Here is an 18,037-nt window from a genome sequence, read left to right as displayed (position 1 = left end):
AACTGTTAGAAGTAAAATCAGCGTTCAGGATTAGGAATCTCATATTGGAGTAAATGATTAATCTCAGATTGAATTAGTTGAGTTAGTGGAAACAAATTTAGTGCTCAAGGACCTCATATAAATTCATCAACATCTTTCTAGGAGTACACAAATGGTTTTTCATATCCATGAAGGTACCTCATCTCCTCTCTCTTTTAACACAGAGCTAATTGATTCGTTGGTGATTTCTCTGCAGTCTGAAATTCCAATTGTGATATCTAGAGTTAACCAGGTGGATGCAGCGAGACTTGATGTTGAGATGTCAGCCATGTTGAAAGAGCAATTGGTCAAGGTTTTCTCTGTAATGAAGGTATATTATGAAATAATCTAGGTTTTTCTTTTTGTTTCCATCTTTAATTTCTTACCAAATCTTATTCTTTTGGGATTAGCCAGGATTGCTATTTCAGTACGAAGCTGAGCTTGATGCTTTCCTTGAGTTTCTCATTTGGAGGTTCTCCATTTGGGTTGATAAACCTACTCCAGGAAATGCTCTCACGAATCTAAGATATAGAGATGAGCATGCCATGACTACAAGAGGAGAAAGTAAGAAGTTTCAAGTATATGATTATATCCATTCTATCAAGTTCTAATAGTGACCAATACCTTGTAGCCTCACATCTCAATTAATTCCAATCTATTTTCCAGTTAGAACAGGCTTGGAGGGACCTGGACTCACTATTGCTCAGAAGATATGGTATTGTGTTGCTACAGTTGGTGGACAATATATTTGGACTCGTCTACAGTCTTTTTTTGCTTTTCATCGAGGGGGTGATTCTAATCAGGTATATTCTATTCCATGTTTAGATAGTTGAACCCTCATCTTCCTGTAATTACAATCCTGCCCTCCCCTCAGTATGATAATAAATGAAGATGAATAAGTTAAAATTTTGTTTTCTTTTTCTCTCACCCCTTCCATTCCATGGGCAGAGGTCAGCAGGTCATCGAGCTTGGTTTATAATACAACGTATTGAAGGGTTTTATAAAGCTGCATCTTTCACCAATTTGCTTATTTTTCTTTACTCTGGGAGGTATGCAATGAGCTTTAAGCACCTCTTCATTTTGATGGTTTTGCTATTCGGAATATGTTAATGGCTTAATGCTGCTGCAACTTATCTATAACCATCTTTTCAAGTGACTTAATTTCATTATAAAATGGTACTAGATGCCAACAAATAGCTACTTGGGTTAAAGGGCGAAGAAACTTGGGAGTACATGTACATATAATATAAAAAACATGGCTAAATATATCCTGATATTAAATATATGATATATGATTGAATCTAGAAATTAAGACATGATTATTAGTTGTATATTATTTACAGGTACAGGAATCTTATTGAGAGAGCTCTAGGAGCCAGACTTGTATATGGGAGCCCTCATATGAATCGTGCTGTTAGCTTCGAATACATGAATCGCCAGTTAGTTTGGAATGAATTCTCGGTAATTTTCGTTCTTATGAATATTGATTAGCTGGATTTTATAAGAGTTGGCTGGAATTGGAATTCAATTCCATTCCATTTCCGGTATTTGGTTACAAATGACTACATAACTGAATTCCGTTGGAATTTACAAAATCCCACGAGTGATGGAATTCAACTTTCCTTTCCATAAACTCATGGATTTCAATTCCAATCTCCACTCTTTTGTATAAATGACTTGAATACCCTTTCTAAGCCCGACTATTAACGCTGTAGAATGTTGGTTTTTTCCTCTTATCATCAAAATTTGTAAAGTGGTTGTGTGTGCATAAATTTATGTTTACCACTATATGTAATTCTATTTTGCTTCATGGATGAAATTTTACCAATCTTCCCTCTTTTGTATAAATGAAGTACTTTACATACCCATTGTTATGCATTTGCAGGAAATGTTGTTGCTGCTACTTCCTATTCTCAATTCATCTTCAATGAAAAGTCTTTTTCGTCCATTTTCAAAGGACAAGTCTTCAGGTTCTGAGAGTGATGATACATTATGCCCCATCTGTAAGGCCAATCCAACAATCCCATATGTAGCTCTTCCTTGCCACCATAGGTACATAATTACTACACACAATATTTTCCAAAACTTTGATTTTGATGCTTGCCACATTTAATCAGAGGTAAGTTACAGAAATGGTCCCTGTGGTTGTATGATTGTTGCACTGGCAGTCCAACTTTTTTTTCCCTAACCTTGTGGTCCCTATGTTTGTCATTTGTTAAGGAGAAGGAATGTCACTGGTCCATGTGAAATGACTATAATAAACTTTCCGATTTCTAACCTTATGGACCATATTATGAGGACTACATTTAATATTATTTTAATAAAAACAGTAAAAGGAAATGTTTAAAGAAAATAAGTCAGGGAAATTTTAGTCATTCGACTCATTTTGCATGGTTTAGTAAACACATGGACAACAAATGGCAAACATAGGGATCAAATGACAACAAACATACAACCACAGGGACCATTTCTGTAATTTACTCTTTAATCAACTTAAAAACTCATGGCGCATGAATAAAATTATGTTCTACCACATCCTTATGATGGTTGGTTATTTTTTTGACTTGTGATCATGACATCTGAAACTCTCTTGGTTTGATCATAGAGGGTTAAATGCAAGAATTAGCAATGTACTTTTGTTGATTTGTTTATTATAGTATCTTACTTTCATTTCTTCATATTACAACATTGAAAATCTACCTAATTAAAGCAATTAGCAATTGTAATTGCTATAATTCCTCAGATTAGACAAAGTATAATATATTAATAAGAATTAAAGCTTGAAAGCACAAATGTATGATGTTATGATTGGGCAGTGTTTTAAGGTCCAACCAATGTCTTAGTAAGTAAAAAAGAAAATTGTTAGTAGAATGTTGTGATCATAAGAAATGAAAGTAGGATGCTATAATACAAGTTAAAGGTAGATAGTAATTATGTTGGTTACTGTTGTTGGGTTTGGGTTGGCAGGTATTGTTACTACTGTCTTAGTACACGGTGTGCTGCAACTACAACATTCCGGTGCTCTAAATGTAGTGAACCAGTTGTTGCTATGCAACATGGTTCCATTGTCAACTAATAACAACATGTATATGCTACTCCTACAACTAGAACCACATAAAGAAAAAAAGAGATCAAGGACAATTGTAGATTTGTGTAAAAAGAAAGAAAGCAATAGTGCCATTTTATCAAGGAATTGATGTTTACCTTGGAAAAGCAAATATATGTTAGCTACTTTTGGTGGGCACATGCTTTTTTTTATTATCCCTTTTGAAATGAAAAGGCATCCCAGCGAAAGCCCAAAACATAAAAATTCTTGAATAAAGATAGGCATATTGTTAAAAAAGTCTCAATATTTTGGCTTAATTAACAGGAAAGGACGGCATACCGCTAAAATTTTGGAAAAAGTTTTTTGGACGATTTCGCAGATTTACCCGGTATCCCGTCTTTTTCCGTTAATTTGGTCAAAATATTGAGATTTTTATGAAGGTTATCATGCTATCAACCAATAACCAAAATATTACGACTTTTTTGAAGATTAGCTTAATGCATGTTATTATTAACAAATCATCAAAAATGTAACATATCTTTTTTTATTTTAAACAAAGGAAATACAAATGATGGATTAAATACTCTCTTCTTGCTTGCTGACAATTTCAAACTCTCTACATTCTTCTTATACATCACCATCGATGTTGTGGTGAGATACGCTTTGTGAGTGTTTTTCTGATGTTGGTGATCCTTTTATGTTTTTTAACCTAACTCTTATCCCAACCTTGATACCTTACCTAATAACAACCATATAGCTAAAACACATCCATCAAAAAAATAAACCTTGAATGACAATTTAAATGGAAACGAGTGAAGAGTGATTATCTATCTGCTGGCATTATATATATATATATATATATATATATATATATATATATATATATATATATATATATATATATATATATATATATATATATATATATGGATTTTTTTTCCATTAATTATGCCAAAATGTTATGAATTTTCTAACAATAACCCATAAAACTATAAAACTATGTAGTATATATGGTCCCAATCAAGGTGTGTAAATAGTACCATATGTTAGCCTATCCTTTTTTATTAATATTTATCCTTTATTTTAGGTACAAAATATGATAGTTTTGGTTTGATTTGTTTTGTAACATTAGCATCTTTAAAGAAAACAACCATGCATTTTCATTATTCAAATTTGTACTGGTAATATTGTAAAGTCTCAAGTATCTGGTTCAATAACTTTTTGATTGTAAAAGCATATAAAAGATTTATTTTTTAAATAGGCAAATTTTTAGGAAATGTGGTATTTTACTTTTGTTATAGTTATAACTTATATTTGGGATGCGATCATCCTAAAATGGTCACAATGATTTATAGTAAAAGCTCTTGAGAATTTCAAAAGGTTATCCTATACTATTTTGATTAACAGAAGAATTGTATGAATTTTATATTAGCTATTTAGAGAACCATATTTTGTCCTTAGGATTGTCTACTCCTAATTAGCTCTTGTCTTGGCTTACGTGGAGCCTAAGTCGCATTAACTTGACATATTGACTATTTCTGAAATTTAAAAAGAAATGAACAATTTATTTAGGCCTAAAAGGTGTCGTTTAGTGCTTTAGAAACCAACATTGGTTATCTAATCCCAGTCACCCCCATTCCCAACCATACCAACTTCTACTTTTTTCAAAAGTGTGTAGTTGGGAAGGAAAGTACGATCATATGATCTTCTAAAATGAATGAAATCATGGAAATCAAACGTTTATATGAGTAATGAAGATCGAAAGCAAAGGGAAATCGAAGTATCTAGTCGATATCCACTTTCATGATATGTTCATACCCAACCCTCTACGCTATGTAGAAGGCACGATTGATACATTTCCAAATTTCGATTACGAAGCTTTGTCTATCGAAGATTTGAAGGATGAGCATATGAAGTGATTAAGGATGGATGTGATTCTGTTTATTATGGTGTTTATGGTGAGTCACTATCTTAAACATTAGGAAAGCACCAAGATGAATTGGACTACATCACATTCCTTGATTACGCGTATACAAGTGGTCATGGACGAGTTTACTGCGAGTCAAGATGGGTCACATGCATGACCCACCTAATTTTTTAATTTGTACAAGAAATTATACAGTTTTTCTTTGGTATATGCCTTAAAAGTCATCATCGTTTTTTATTTTATTTTATTTTATTTTATTGGAAAGAGACATGTCTCAAGCAAACTGTTATAAAGAAAAGAAAGTTCATTGTTTACATTATGCTGAAAAAACGAATAAAGTAATAAACATTATTCCTTTAACGATATCATCTAGAAAGAATGGTATAATTGGTATATGCTTGTTTGTACAATAAGATCTTAATCAAAATCTAATATTTAACTCTAAGACGTTGGACCATTAGGTTCATTTTTATATATTTTTTCTTATTAAGATTTTATTTTCTAACAAAACTAATTACTCATTTAGACTTATTAACGTGTTGTTTTTAGTTGATAAGAAAAAAAAGCCAGGAAACTTCTCATTGTTTGTCGATGGGTGGTTTTGAGTTGATTTTGACTTTTTATGTATTTTACTAAACTAGTTAATAGTTATAAGTAAAAGATTTAAAGTATTTAACAATTTATATTAGGGATACAATGGAGGTGAGCTCTTGGGATCAACCTATTGGGCGGTCTAATCGAGGCTCAGCCCAAGCTTTAGATATTAAGCTTGTTCAGGCTTACATAGGCATGCACAAACTGGATTTTTTTTCCAAACCGAACCGGTTCTTTAAACCAGTTAGGTTCACTCCATAGCCAAGGAAAACCGGTTCAGCCTCAAATCGGTTCGGTTCAAACCGGTTCACTCAGGAAATTAATCGAACCTATCTAAACCGGTTTCAAACTGGTTCACACGATATAAACCGGTTTCAATGACAAAATTCTCGAATGGGTGTAAACCGGTGGTTCGGTTCTCAAACTAGTTCGGTTCACTGTGGACCGGTTCAACATAAACTGGTTTACCGGTTCTTTGACTGGTTCAACATAAACCGGTTTTTTTGGGCACCACTAAGCTCACAAGCCGGGTCTAATGCTCAAGTGTTGGGCTGTAGGACGGGTTTATGTTGGGCTATCCAGAGAGTCTGATTTACTTTTTTTTTCTGTTCTGTTTTTTCATATTTATATTTTACATGTACTAAAAAAGAGTAGCCAAAAAGTAGTCGGTAAATACCACTTAAAACAAAGTACTATTGTTAATAAAGTTTGCAACAAAACCCGGCCTACACCCACGTGGTTCATGGATACTAAAAACAAAAGGAAACATTAGCTATAAAACGATCATTCCAACAATCCTATCCTACTAAACTAAAGCTAACACCAAGACCAAGGCCTTTTCTTTTGTCACATACCCAAAATCCAAACATATATACATAATCTATTACCTTTGCACAACTGTTTACAAAGTTCATGTCAACCATATAAGCATGCAAAACAAATCGTCAGCAAGAGAGAATTTTAGTTTCATGTACAATTCAAAGATACTTACGGCAGTTGTCTAGATGATCTATTGGCAAATCATTCATTATAACATCACTCATGATCGGATTAAGACAATCCATTGGCAAAGCTGGTTATTGATGATGCACTTATTTTTCTTTGTGTTCTTTTCATATCACACATAAAGATAGATGGAAATTCCTTTGACAGAAGAAAGTGAAATGAAAGAGAAAAGGTCTACAGGAAGGCAAAAGGGTGGTATAATAACCATGCCATTCATCTTAGGTATTCATACTTTGTCTACTTATTTTTTCAATTTGATTGTGAATCTATATACTTACTCCTAGTTTTGTGATTGGTTACAACTTATGGCAAACAGCAAATGAATCATTTGAAAAAGTGGCAAGTTTTGGTCTACTCCCAAACATGATTATATACCTTATGTCCGATTACCATACGAGCTTCGCCCTCGGTACAAACATCCTCCTAATTTGGTCGGCCGCCACCAATCTCCTCCCCATCGCCGGTGCTTTTCTCTCCGATTCCCTTCTCGGCCGCTTCCTCACCATTTTTCTCGGTTCCATCTTCAGTCTCATGGTACAATCCTACGTACTTCCTTTATAGTTGCACACTCAGACCGGTCCAGACCAGACTGGTCAATTCAATCATTCCAGACCAGTCTGGCCCGATCAATATGCAACTGTAGTTCCTAAATCTAAACTAACTAGGAAACCATTTTTTATGTGTTTCCAGGGGATGATCCTTCTATGGTTAACTACGGTGATCCCGGTAGCAAAACCTCCGGTTTGTAATGTTCGGGTGCCAGGATCATGTGCATCACCGACACCTCTCCAGTATGGTCTCCTCTTTTTAGCATTCACGTTTATGTCGGTTGGAGCTGGCGGGGTACGACCGTGTTCGTTAGCATTTGGGGCTGATCAAATAGACTGTAAGGATAATCCGAAAAGAGAGAGGGTATTGGAGAGTTTTTTCGGGTGGTATTACGCGACAGCTATTGTGGCTGTTCTTATTGCTTTTACTGGTATTGTTTATATTCAAGATCATCAAGGATGGAGAGTTGGTTTCGGGATCCCGGTTGTTCTCATGTTCTTGTCTACTTTCGTTTTTGTTGTGGCTTATCCTCTTTACTATAACATAAAGGTCGAGAAAAGCATGTTTACTAGCTTCTGCAAAGTCATATCCATGGCTTGGAAAAACAGAAACCAAAAGTTACCCTGTTTGAGTGTGAGTGATACGAATGGAAAAACTATGCCCACAGATACCTTGAGGTATGTCAATCAATATGTTATTGCTTTCTAATTCTAGGTAATATTGATCTTTGACTAAATCAGTTTATGGTACCTTTTAAGGTTCTTAAACAAGGCTTGCATAAGTAGGAAACCTGAAGAGACGAGCAAAGTTTGCACAGTAGAGCAAGTTGAAGAGCTAAAGGCGCTTATTAAAGTGATGCCATTGTGGTCTTCAAGTATCATGTTAGCTGTGACCATGAACCAAAGTTCATTTCCAGTCCTTCAAGCCAATACAATGGATAGACATATCACTTCAAGCTTTGAAATCCCAGCAGGATCCTTTTCCTTCTTTGTAATCATAACCATAATGATTTGGGTCACATTATACGACCGAGTTATCCTCCCTTTATTGTCAAAAATCAAAGGGCAACAGGTATACATAAGTGTGAAATTACGAATGGGGGCAGGTCTTGTTTTTGGAATAATCGCCATGGTGCTTTCGGGAATTGTGGAGCACATAAGGAAAACTAAAGCGATTGAAGAAGGGTTTTTGAATGACTCTAAAGCAGTGGTGAACATGTCAGCAAAGTGGCTTATTCCACAGCTTGTTCTTATTGGATTAGCAGAGGCGTTGAACATAATAGGCCAAACAGAGTTTTACTATTCTGAATTCCCAAAGAGTATGTCAAGCATAGCATCTTCTCTATACATGCTTGGGTCAGGTGTCGCAAGCTTACTGGCTAGTTTGATACTAAGCACTGTGGATGCTCTTACTAAAAGGGGTGGAAAAGTGAGTTGGATATCTACTGATATAAACAAGGGTCATTATGAGAGGTACTATTGGCTTCTTGCTATACTGAGTTCAGTGAACTTTTTTTATTATGTTGCGTGTAGTAGGGCTTATGGTCCATGTGCGGATAAAGTTGTACCAAAAGGTGAGAAAATTGATAATTCAGGCGAACATGTGGCGCCCTCAAGTAGCTAGGATCAGAGTGCTTTATGTATATGTTACAACAATAGCATGGGGTCTAAAGAATTTATAATCTGTTGTTATATACAGATATAATATTAACTATCATACAAAGACTAACTTATTCTTCATTTTAGATGCTAGAAGCTATGTGGTATAGACTTTACATACAGAGAGTTTAAATATGGGAATGAAAGCAAAAAGTTGGGAAAGATGAATAAAGATCATAATATGTATGAGTGGTTACTTAGAGCTTGCTTTTTCCAGCCTGTAAATTTTGGAAAGGAGTCACACGCATCCATTGTTTCCCGACAACCACCTTCTCTTTACTGCCTTTCTTTTTTATATCAATCACTACTGATATACTAGATTGCCCTTTTCTCCAACCACATTTGCCTCTATCTCAACTTCTTCCTAATTTTTTTGAGAAAAAAGCCGATGTCAAAGCAAAAGTTGTTACTAATAAGTGAGAGTGATAAACCATAATAGTAAGCAGCAATTCCCAGAGTAGAAATACATTTAGACTTGTGTAATCATTAGGCAAGCAGGAAAAAACTCATTAGTGATTCTGAGTCCAAACATCAACATAATTTAATGTACTCCAGATCATCTATTTGATTATGAACTAATAGTTTGACCATGAAATGAACATAACTAGGGATGTGCTTCGGATCCACTGCTTTATGTAGATAGTCAGTTTGGTTTATTATGAATTATAAATGTAAAAATAGATTTGTATTTTCATTTCTATATCTTTTATGTCATAAGTTTTTGACACCATTATTAGATTGAATTGTTTTTAAGTTATCTCATGTTTATAGACTATCAATTACACATCATTAACCAAGGTGACAAAAAAAAGGATTTATAGAATTTTGTTTTTAGTTAAAGGTTGTATTGCCAATGAAGTATAAAAATAGTAGTTGCTAAAAGGTGGATCTAGGGGAGAACATACTTTTGGAATGGAACCTACGTTTCCTTGACAATGGTTGAAGTGTTTCTTCAATGATTAAGGGGGTGTTTGGATTAGCTTATTAACTTATTGCTTATTAGCTTATTTGTGATGGGTATAAGTAATAAGCAATATACTACCGGAGAGATGCTTATTAAAATTAGTAAACTTAACTTATTGTGATGAGAATAAATAATAAGCACCCTCTTTTTTTCCTATCCAAACACCCCTAAGAACACAACAAAGGAATTTCATTCTGATCTATCTTCTAATTTTTTTCTCTCATTGTCATGTCTTGTCGGTTTGGTGATCTGGTATAAGCCTCAAAGTCACCTTCTCTCTCGGCCTTGATAGAGATTTATCTCTTTCTCAAAAAAACATGATTTTGTCATTAGAACATATCCCTTGAGACTTGTTTTTTTGTTGGGTCTACCATTACATAGTAACAATTTGTTTTACATCGAAACTCTTGAAATCTTCATCAGCAATTTGTTTTATAACATACAATCTTTGTAGAGAAACCTAGGTCAAATCCTTAAAAAATTTTAGCTTCCGTTCTAAAAAGAAAATCATAAAACTTTACATTCCAACCATATAGCTCTTTGTATTTCATATAAGACCCCAAAAACAAAGAGTTCTACACCCATCTTCAAATTCCAAGATGGTGTCATTCCAGGGGGTTTTGATGACAGGTTTAGAGAAAATTTTGTCACAAAACATGCATGCAAGAACCAGATACCATACCCAGGGATATATATAATTTGTTCATGAAAAGAAATAAAAACACACACACACACACTTTTTCCCACCAGTTTGACCTGGAGAAAAGAAATATGAAAAGTTTGATGATAGATTTACCAAAAAAAAACACACATAAAAAAGAGGATCAAACATCCACAAGACCCCACATAGACCATAAATCCAAACACACGACTAAAGTTTATTTTGACCCTAAGAAACCATCAGATCCGAGTAACAAAGTCTAGTTTCCATCTGATGATATGCATACATACTACTATATATATATATATATATATATATATATATATATATATATAAAGTTTCCAACTCAACTCAGAACTCAGAACCTTGTCATGTAATTATTCCCAGGACCGATTATGGTAAAATCAGCTGGGTTCCTGTTAAATAAACACACCAGGGTCCACTGCTTACCTGGTGTGCCCATAACCACCGGACCCGGATCCTTCGACCCACCAGCTCCCGCCACGGGCTGACCCACAACAGTCCGCCCGGTCCCACCTCGCATGTCATACAAACCAGACCTTTTCTGATTAGCTGCCAATGCCACCTCAGCTTCAACCGCATCAGCTAGCTTTCGCGCAGCAAAGTTGTTATGTGGTTGTGGGTGTAGCTTAGCACGCTTGGTCCTGGCCTTGGGTCCACGGTTCGATGATTTGGGTTTGGATTTGGGTTTGGGTTTGGGTTTGGGTTTGGGTGCAGATGTCTTCTTCTTGTTGTAGTTTCGTGAACGGTTGCTTCTAGAAGTAATTTTAAGAGCCTTTTGTTTTTCTGGTGACATCCACACAGTTTCATCATTGGTGGAGTCATCTTCGTCATAATAATCATCGATGATGAAATCTTCATCAGACTCATCAGTATATTCTGTGCCAGAATGAATATGTAGGAAAATTAACAAAAAAAAATTGTTTTTCTTGTTGGGAAAAATGTACATATTTTCACCACTTTATTGATTTAGCCATTTAATTGTTTTTTGCAGTGATTAAACCCTTATGCTTTTTTTTAAAGATAAAACATTTTTCGTTACAAAAAAAATATAGTTCAGTACTTCAGTTGCTAAAGAGATAAAATGATGAAAGCATGTTGTGTTTTTCTGTACTTTCCCTAATATTAAAACTGAGTAACCACAAGAAAATGATTTTTTAAACAGGTAAAAAAGTTAATGGTTTAATCACTACATAAAAATAGTTAAATGACAAAATCGATTAAAAAAATAATAGTTCGGTAGTGGCTAAATAGATGAACTATTTTGAAAGTATGATGTGCTTTCCTGACTGGTTAACCGAAGAAAATGGTTATTTTATATGGTAACAAAAAAAAGTAATAATGGTGATAAAATGGTGAAAACTTAGTACAAGTGTTTTTCTGTCTTTTGTCCTTTTCTGATTTGCTTGAAATTCATTCCTGAATTAGAAGAGAAGCTTACCATCAACCGTATCAGCAAAATGTAGAGTGGATTCGATATCTGAGCCTGTGGGATCCCTCATTAATTCAGACAAACCACGACTTTTTCTTTTTTTGGTTGGCTTTGAAGTCTTTTCTAAATTAGCATCATCATCATCACTAATCACCACAATTTCAGTTTTCCTCCCTCCATATCCTTTCACAATTTCTTCATTTTCAGATTCAGATAAATTCACCAATTCTGTGCCTCCATCACTCATATCTTCACCCATACAATCATTTAGGTCTTTCGAAGTAATAATCTCTGCATAAAAACAACTTATTACCAAAATTCAAAGGACTTGTACACACTAACAATACCATGCTACTATCTTTTCTTTCTGTTACATTATTAAGACATTGTACTTTTAAAAATTTTACCAAAATTTCATTGTACTTTTAGGATGAAATGAAAGTAAGATGCTATAACAAATAAATTAGTGAAAGTATATTGCTATTTTTTGCATTTAATCAAAAGGAGTAACAATGTGTACCCGTAGCAGTGTCGGATTCATTGCCAGTCTCAATTCCCTTAGTCCATTCAAGTTCAAATGCTGTCAAGAAACGAGCCAATTTTTATCAGCAATCAGTGACATATACAATTATAAAAGATGAATCAACAACACCATACTTCAAAGATTTACCTACATTCATTGTTGTAGCCAAAATTCTTATTACAAAATTAGAAAAACAAAACTGTTTCTTTCACTTTTGGATCATGCAATAAACAACATTTTATATGAATGTCTGAAATTTCGAATCAGACTCTCCATATTATACATCTAGTTGTTAGAAATTGTACCTGAAGCATTTTCAGATTGAGTCTTCTTCCCCTTGGGAATTTCAAGTTCAAATTCTGTAAAAAAAATGGGTGGAATCTTGTTATCAGTATCAGATTACATATACAATCAATATTTATAACAAAATGCTCCTTTAAGAAGCTACTTACATTCATTGTTGTTGACAAACTTCTTGTTATATAATTTAAAGAAGGGGAGAATACAGAAAAACACTTGTGCTTTAACCAGTTAACTATTTTCTTAGTGATTGAACCATTATAACTTTTTGACCGGTTAACTATTTTCTTAGTGATTGAACCATTATACTTTTTTGAACACTTGTGCTTTAACCATTTTATCAATTTAACCTTTACACTTGCTTTAACCATTTCATAATTTAACCATTATACTTGTGCTTTAACTATTTTATCAATTTAACCAGTTAGCTATTTTCTTAGTGATTGAACCATTATACTTTTTTGAACATTTGTAAAACATTTTTTGAACAAAACATAAGTTGAGTCTAATTGTTAAAATCAGTACCTGTAGAAGTCTCCAACTGAGTCTTGTTTCCCTTAGAAATCTCTAGTAATGCTGTCAAAATCCAAGAAATAATATTGTCATTAGAATCAAACAAGCTAGAGAAATTGCGTTTAAAAAATATTTGAGATAATGGAACAAAAATAAATGAGGGCAGACTTATAATTCATCAAAATACATACTCATAGCAATTGCAATTTCAGATTCAGTGTTGTTTTCCTTGGTCCATTCAAGTTCAACTGCTGTCAAGAAATCCAACAAACTTTTAATCAGCATCAAATGACATATATGACCATTGTTTTAAGGTCATTGCAAAAACTCTTATTATAGATTAAGAAAAAAAAAAGTTCTGTTTTAGTTCATGGAACAAAGAATATCCAAAATCTTTGTTAGAATTCATACATGTCTAATACAAATTCAAAGTGCTAAATGCACATTTTTGCAACAAAGTTTCCCCTTTTTCCCAATTTATGCAACAAACTGTTTTTTTAAACAAAATGCGGATCCACTTTTCATTTTAGGACCAAATTAGCAACATTGTAACTGGTTACCTCATGATGTGGCACCAGTTAAATGCTTATTTACACAAAAATGTTTCACATTATTATCAAATTATGCAACAATGTACCTTTTTACCATTTTATGCAACTAACACGAATGCAATGATAATGCTAGTGACTATACAAGTTACTCATAAAAAATTGCATCTTTTGGTCCGAAAACGAAACTTCGTTGAATATTTCATATAGAAAACCACTTTTTTGCATTAATTGAGAAAAAGGTGAAACACTGTAGCATAAATGTGTATTTAACAAAGACCAAATCAGGTTCCATATGTGACATTTCTTCATTACAGATGTACCTGTAACAGTTTTAGATCCAGCCTCATTGTTTTTGGAAACCTCCCCTTCAAATGCTGTCAATAGACCAGAAAAAAACACAACTCATCAGCATCAAATGACATATCTGATCACATCATGATCGATTGTCACAACACTTGAGATAATGGAATGAAAAAATAAATGAGGGCAAGTTTGTAAAAAGTAAGGACTTAATGGAGAAGCCTCGTTTTCCTGACTTTCTCTGTTAAGTCATTCTTTCTGCCTTAAGTTAGAAAGAAACATTCATATATAGCTTATCAGATTAAGTCATGCCCCCATTAACTCAAAAAGAAACAGAACCTTAGTTTGGTTGTATTGTATATTGAAAACAAACTTGTTTGGTCCATTTTATAGTTAGAATTAAGAAAATTCCTACACATATACCTGTTGGAGCTTCAAATTCAACAACCTCTTTACCCTTGGAATTTTGAACTTTGGGTACTGTAAAAAAAGAAAAAAAAGAAAACAAAAAAAGAACAGGAAGACTGCATATCAGCATGGAGACATAAATACAATCAATGCATCAAGTTCTACATAGAATTTAGTTTGTCACTTACATTTAGAAGCATTAGTATCTTCTGTAATTTTTAGATTACTCAAGGATGATGTTTCAGGAGCCACATTTTGAGTATTGCGATCCTTGAACTCACAAATTAATCCAAAGGGCCAACATACTGTGGGATCTCTTTCACGAACAGCAGCGACATACTCCCTGAATTTCCTCAATTAATTAGCAAATCCTAAAAAAATATTCCAAATTTTGGGTTTCTGTAGGCATAGATAAAGAATTGCAATTCGTTTACATGCTTTTATTTATTTATTTTTGAATGGAATGCAATCCCAATGTTGAAGACTGTAGGATTCGAACCTAGGACCTTTCCATTTTGAGGAGTTTAAATCCCAGATGATCACCAATAAACCACCTTTGTTAGTTTACATGCTTTTATTTACCTTATAAAAAAAAGTCACACAAGATGTACATATAGATCCAAATAGACCCCAAATCAATATTCACATGATATGCATGAATTAAAAATTATGATGAGAATACAGACTTAGAAAGTTGGATGAATGAAATCAAATCTAGTTCATGATCCAAATTAGGCTACATATCCAACCCCCCAACATGATTTGAGGTAGTCACATATCTTCAAGCTTCGGTCAAAGGACATTTAAGAAATGTGGAATTAGAAACTAAATCAACAGATATCAATGAACAAATGCTTTAAAATGCTAATTCCAAATTTCAAATCCAAACATACCGAATGCTGAAATTCTTGAATCCACTTGTTTGGCAATTTGATTCGTTGTTGAAAACGAACCCCCTCGGAAGCATGTTAATCGACATGGATTTTCCTCAATCACTAGAAACTTGAAAACCCTAGAATTCAATCGAGCCAAAAATTGAGATTAGTCGCACATATCAACAAATCCATGTGCATTGCAATCACAATAACTTGAAAAAACATGAAATCATCATAACCAACTACATAACAAAAAAAAATGGAAAAAAGTAATTGTATTGAAGTTAAGAAGAGGTTGATTCTTGCATTCATAACTCTTCCTACAAGAAACTTTTTAGATCAACCTTCCATTCTTGATCAACTACATAGATTGATTAAAGATGCAAAGATCAAGTGAAATTATGAAGTTAAAGAAATGAACATACAAACACACTTTGCAGCCGCCTGCGATGCACTATCAAACCCTAGATCGCGATATAGAGATCAAATCCTAAAGATCTGAAGTTGCCTTTTCTTCTAATGGAGATTTCAAGGTGTATATATAATCAAATCATCAATGTGGATCGGTGGAAGGTTGAGATGAAAAAAGCATGCATAGATATTATTGGTTCTATTGATGAAAAAAGGCTCTTGCTGAGGTAGGCTATTCGGTAAATAAAGAAAATCGTGTTTGCACAGAAAACCTAGTTCACAAAATGCTAATGTAACAAGGGGGTTCCGTGCACGTAAATGACAGACATACAAAATTTCATTTTAAGCAATTGTATAAAGGTGAAAAGTGCAAAATATACACCATTTTGTGGATTTGAAAAACAAATACAATGTGTTTACTACTTTGCTTAGGTACTAATAGTTACCACACGAAGGAAAGATAAATGAAACCATCTAATAATTTACACCATTTTGTGGATTTGAAAAATAAATACAATGTGTTTACTACTTAGCTTAGGTACTAATAATTACCACACAAAGGAAAGATAAATGAAACCATCTAATAATTTACACCATTTTGTGGATTTGAAAAATAAATACAATGTGTTTACTACTTTGCTTAGGTACTAATAGTTACCACACGAAGGAAAGATAAATGAAACCATCTAATAATTTACACCATTTTGTGGATTTGAAAAATAAATACAATGCGTTTACTACTTAGCTTAGGTACTAATAATTACCACACAAAGGAAAGATAAATGAAACCATCTAATAATTTACACCATTTTGAGGATTTGAAAAATAAATACAATGTGTTTACTACTTAGCTTAGGTACTAATAGTTACCACACAAAGGAAAGATAAATGAAACTGTTTGCATTTGCATATATTCATGAGATACAAAATGAAACACACTAAAGTAACTTTACCTTCAAGTATGATGAACATGATCTTTGGTTTTGTATTATTGTATCACTTTGATTTTGAGCTAGTTTTGTGTGTGCATATGGTGGATTATGTGGTATACCTTTTGCCTTTAGCCTTTATCATTTCAATTTCACAAAACCATAATCATATGCATCTTAATAATGAATAATCTAATGTTTGTTGGGAAAATAGCTCTTTCACCCAAATTAACAAGGCTACAAGGAAATATGTGTATATGGGTATGGTATCCACGAAATTGAAATGCTAAAGGCTAAAGGCAAAAGGCAAAAGGTATACTACATAATCCACACCATATGTACATACAAAACTGGCTCAAAATCAAATTTATACAATAATACAAAACCAAAGATCATGTTCATCATAGTAATATAAATGAAGAGCAGAAGAAGCAGTATAAAAGATGTGAAAAAACAATAACCCACCTCATGTGTTCGATTTTGGTTGAATCTGTGGAAGGGTTTTGTGAAGAATCAAAAGTAATCTGTTCATATTTGCATATTTGCAAATATGAATTTGTGAAGAAACAAAACCCTTGAAGTGTTTTCATATTTGCATTAGAAATCTGTTCAGATTTTGGAATCTTGTGGACGAGATTCGATGATGGGTAAGAGGAAATTGTGTAAATGTGGAGACAGAAACCCTAAACTATTTAGTAAGAGATATAGAGGATTTGCTTGAAATGTAGAGACGAAGAACTCACAAATTAACGTCCATTTTTCACCGACTAATGTTTCCCTCCTCGAACAAACACATTCCAACTTCGATTTTTTCTTTATAAAAATTAAAAAGTTAACTGCTAAAGTCTGCAAGTGCTTATCGGATACAAACAAGGGCGAATTAGTAATTTCGAATTTGAGTTCTTGTTGTAATTTAGCCTGTCTTTTGTAATAATCTATTGTCTTTTGGATCCTCTTGCTAGATTTTTTCAAAATAAAAACATTTCATTAAAAAGACTGTTAAAGTCATCCCCTCAGTTATATAAAAAGTGAATGATAACCACAACAAAGATGTGAACGGGCAAGGTATTTGACATACAAACACACCGTATCAAATAAGTGTAGATGTAATGTTAAAGTAAATCAGTTACAAAGTTTGTCATAATAGAGAGAAATAACTCTCTCTCTCTCCGCGCATGAACACCACCCCACAATGGTGGATTGGTGTTGACGTGTTGTGATGAGATGGTGTGCCTCCTAGTATTATTTTTTTAACAGACAAATTTAATATATTATCTAATTTCACATATATCCACAATGAAACTTGAACTCTTAACCTCAAAGAATGAGGCATCACCTCATACTGTTGGGCT

The 18,037-nt window shown here is 33.5% G+C and overlaps 3 protein-coding genes across 5 annotated transcripts in view; 2 read left to right on the top strand and 1 right to left on the bottom strand.

The window, feature by feature from the left end:
• The window catches only part of LOC145030274 (peroxisome biogenesis protein 2-like), a 3,833-nt gene extending 571 nt beyond the window's left edge, over positions 1-3,262 (top strand). Inside the window, exons 2-8 of the mRNA XM_078978669.1 lie at positions 236-349; positions 429-582; positions 685-821; positions 967-1,067; positions 1,362-1,479; positions 1,904-2,070; positions 2,986-3,262. Of these exons, the coding sequence (XP_078834795.1) occupies positions 236-349; positions 429-582; positions 685-821; positions 967-1,067; positions 1,362-1,479; positions 1,904-2,070; positions 2,986-3,094 (900 nt within the window). The 3' untranslated portion in view covers positions 3,095-3,262. The remainder of the gene's footprint in view (positions 1-235; positions 350-428; positions 583-684; positions 822-966; positions 1,068-1,361; positions 1,480-1,903; positions 2,071-2,985) is intronic.
• Positions 3,263-6,421: 3,159 nt separating this feature from the next.
• LOC145030269 (protein NRT1/ PTR FAMILY 1.2-like) lies at positions 6,422-8,867 on the top strand. Its single transcript, XM_078978663.1, has 4 exons — positions 6,422-6,812; positions 6,907-7,124; positions 7,281-7,816; positions 7,898-8,867. The coding sequence occupies exons 1-4, from the start codon at positions 6,719-6,721 to the stop codon at positions 8,760-8,762; spliced, it is 1,713 nt and encodes a 570-aa protein (XP_078834789.1). The 5' UTR covers positions 6,422-6,718; the 3' UTR covers positions 8,763-8,867.
• Positions 8,868-10,456: 1,589 nt separating this feature from the next.
• On the bottom strand, positions 10,457-17,535 carry LOC145030251 (uncharacterized). Of its 3 annotated transcripts, none has more exons than XM_078978660.1 (11): positions 17,151-17,535; positions 15,364-15,482; positions 14,659-14,813; positions 14,486-14,542; positions 14,083-14,136; positions 13,403-13,459; positions 13,224-13,274; positions 12,704-12,757; positions 12,396-12,455; positions 11,885-12,166; positions 10,457-11,322 (listed from the first exon to the last, which is right to left on the bottom strand). In XM_078978660.1, exons 2-11 carry the CDS (start codon positions 15,447-15,449, stop codon positions 10,781-10,783), a joined length of 1,398 nt encoding a protein of 465 aa, XP_078834786.1. In that variant the 5' UTR covers positions 15,450-15,482; positions 17,151-17,535; the 3' UTR covers positions 10,457-10,780. The 3 variants fall into 3 exon arrangements, with proteins under 3 accessions (XP_078834786.1, XP_078834781.1, XP_078834776.1); XM_078978655.1 differs by having other exon boundaries at positions 13,403-13,462; positions 17,429-17,521; XM_078978650.1 differs by having other exon boundaries at positions 10,458-11,322; positions 13,403-13,462; positions 17,151-17,534.
• Positions 17,536-18,037: the final 502 nt, after the last annotated feature.

Source organism: Lactuca saligna, chromosome 1 (assembly GCF_052625555.1).
Source record: "Lactuca saligna cultivar CGN05327 chromosome 1, ASM5262555v1, whole genome shotgun sequence".
NCBI lineage: Eukaryota > Viridiplantae > Streptophyta > Magnoliopsida > Asterales > Asteraceae > Lactuca > Lactuca saligna.
This window is presented reverse-complemented; position numbering and strand designations above follow the sequence as displayed.